Source organism: Pan paniscus, chromosome 17 (genome assembly GCF_029289425.2).
Source record: "Pan paniscus chromosome 17, NHGRI_mPanPan1-v2.0_pri, whole genome shotgun sequence".
Taxonomy (NCBI): Eukaryota; Metazoa; Chordata; class Mammalia; order Primates; family Hominidae; genus Pan; species Pan paniscus.
The window spans coordinates 85808342-85809388 of record NC_073266.2 but is presented as its reverse complement, the minus strand read 5'-3'; the positions used below and the strand labels follow the sequence as shown (position 1 = coordinate 85809388).

General features: G+C 38.9%; 1 protein-coding gene across 1 annotated transcript; it reads left to right on the top strand.

The window, feature by feature from the left end:
• The first annotated feature begins 231 nt into the window (after nt 1–231).
• LOC100995709 (ATP synthase F(0) complex subunit B1, mitochondrial-like) lies at nt 232–685 on the top strand. Its single transcript, XM_055102450.1, has one exon. It carries the CDS (start codon nt 284–286, stop codon nt 683–685), a length of 402 nt encoding a protein of 133 aa, XP_054958425.1. The 5' UTR covers nt 232–283.
• Nucleotides 686–1047: the final 362 nt, after the last annotated feature.

The following is a 1047-nucleotide window of genomic DNA, read 5'->3' as shown; positions in this document are numbered from 1 at the left end:
CATCTGACTGGCCGATAGAGATTTCATTCTCTCACTATATGAAACAAACTTTTCATTTTTAGGAAGGGTAAACTATAACTTCAGTAGACACCAACACAGAAAGACTTTGTCAAATAGACTAGTTTCCATTTAGTCAGTCAACTGTTTCTAGCTGTCTCAATTGGGATAGATACATTTACATAACTGGCTGTGCTTGAGCCTTCTTTGCCAGCAGCTTTAGGTCCGCAAAGGAATATATGTGATTAGCGCAGAGACCTTCACTGCCCTATCAGTACTAGGTGTAATGGTCTATGGAATTAAAAAATATGGTCCCTTTGTTGCAGACTTTGCTGATAAACTCAATGAGCAAAAACTTGCCCAACTAGAAGAGGCGAAGCAGGCTTCCATCCAACAAATCCAGAATGCAATTGATATGGAGAAGTCACAACAGGCACTGGTTCAGAAGCGCCATTACCTTTTTGATGTGCAGAGGAATAACATTGCTATGGCTTTGGAAGTTACTTACCGGGAACGACTGTATAGAGTATATAAGGAAGTAAAGAATCGCCTGGACTATCATATATCTGTGCAGAACATGATGCGTCGAAAGGAACAAGAACACATGATAAATTGGGTGGAGAAGCACGTGGTGCAAAGCATCACCACACAGCAGGAAAAGGAGACAATTGCCACATTTTTAAAGTAACTTTGTTATTGAAGTATACCTTGCAGACAGAATAAGACAAAAACAAAAACTACTAAGTGCGTAGCTTTAATCCACGTAACCAGCACTCGGGATGAGAAATAAGACATTAGCAGCACTGTAGAAGCTTGCCTCATGCCAGCTTCCGTTTACAACTCCACCCAAAGGCAACTACTGTCTTTAATTCTAGCACCATGAGTTAGTTTCATCTGTTTTTGAATAAGAAAATATGTAAAAGCTTGTGTGTTGAGCACAAATTCTTTTTAAACAAGGATCACGTTTTTGTGTATTTAGCTAAGTGATGAATATATAATAGGTGAATGAACATATTCAATTTTCCTTCCCAAAGACAGACACATTTTCTG

Excerpts from the sequence above, each read along its gene's own strand:
- LOC100995709 (XM_055102450.1), top strand. The coding sequence starts at position 284 with ATGGTCTATGGAATTAAAAAATATGGTCCCTTTGTTGCAGACTTTGCT.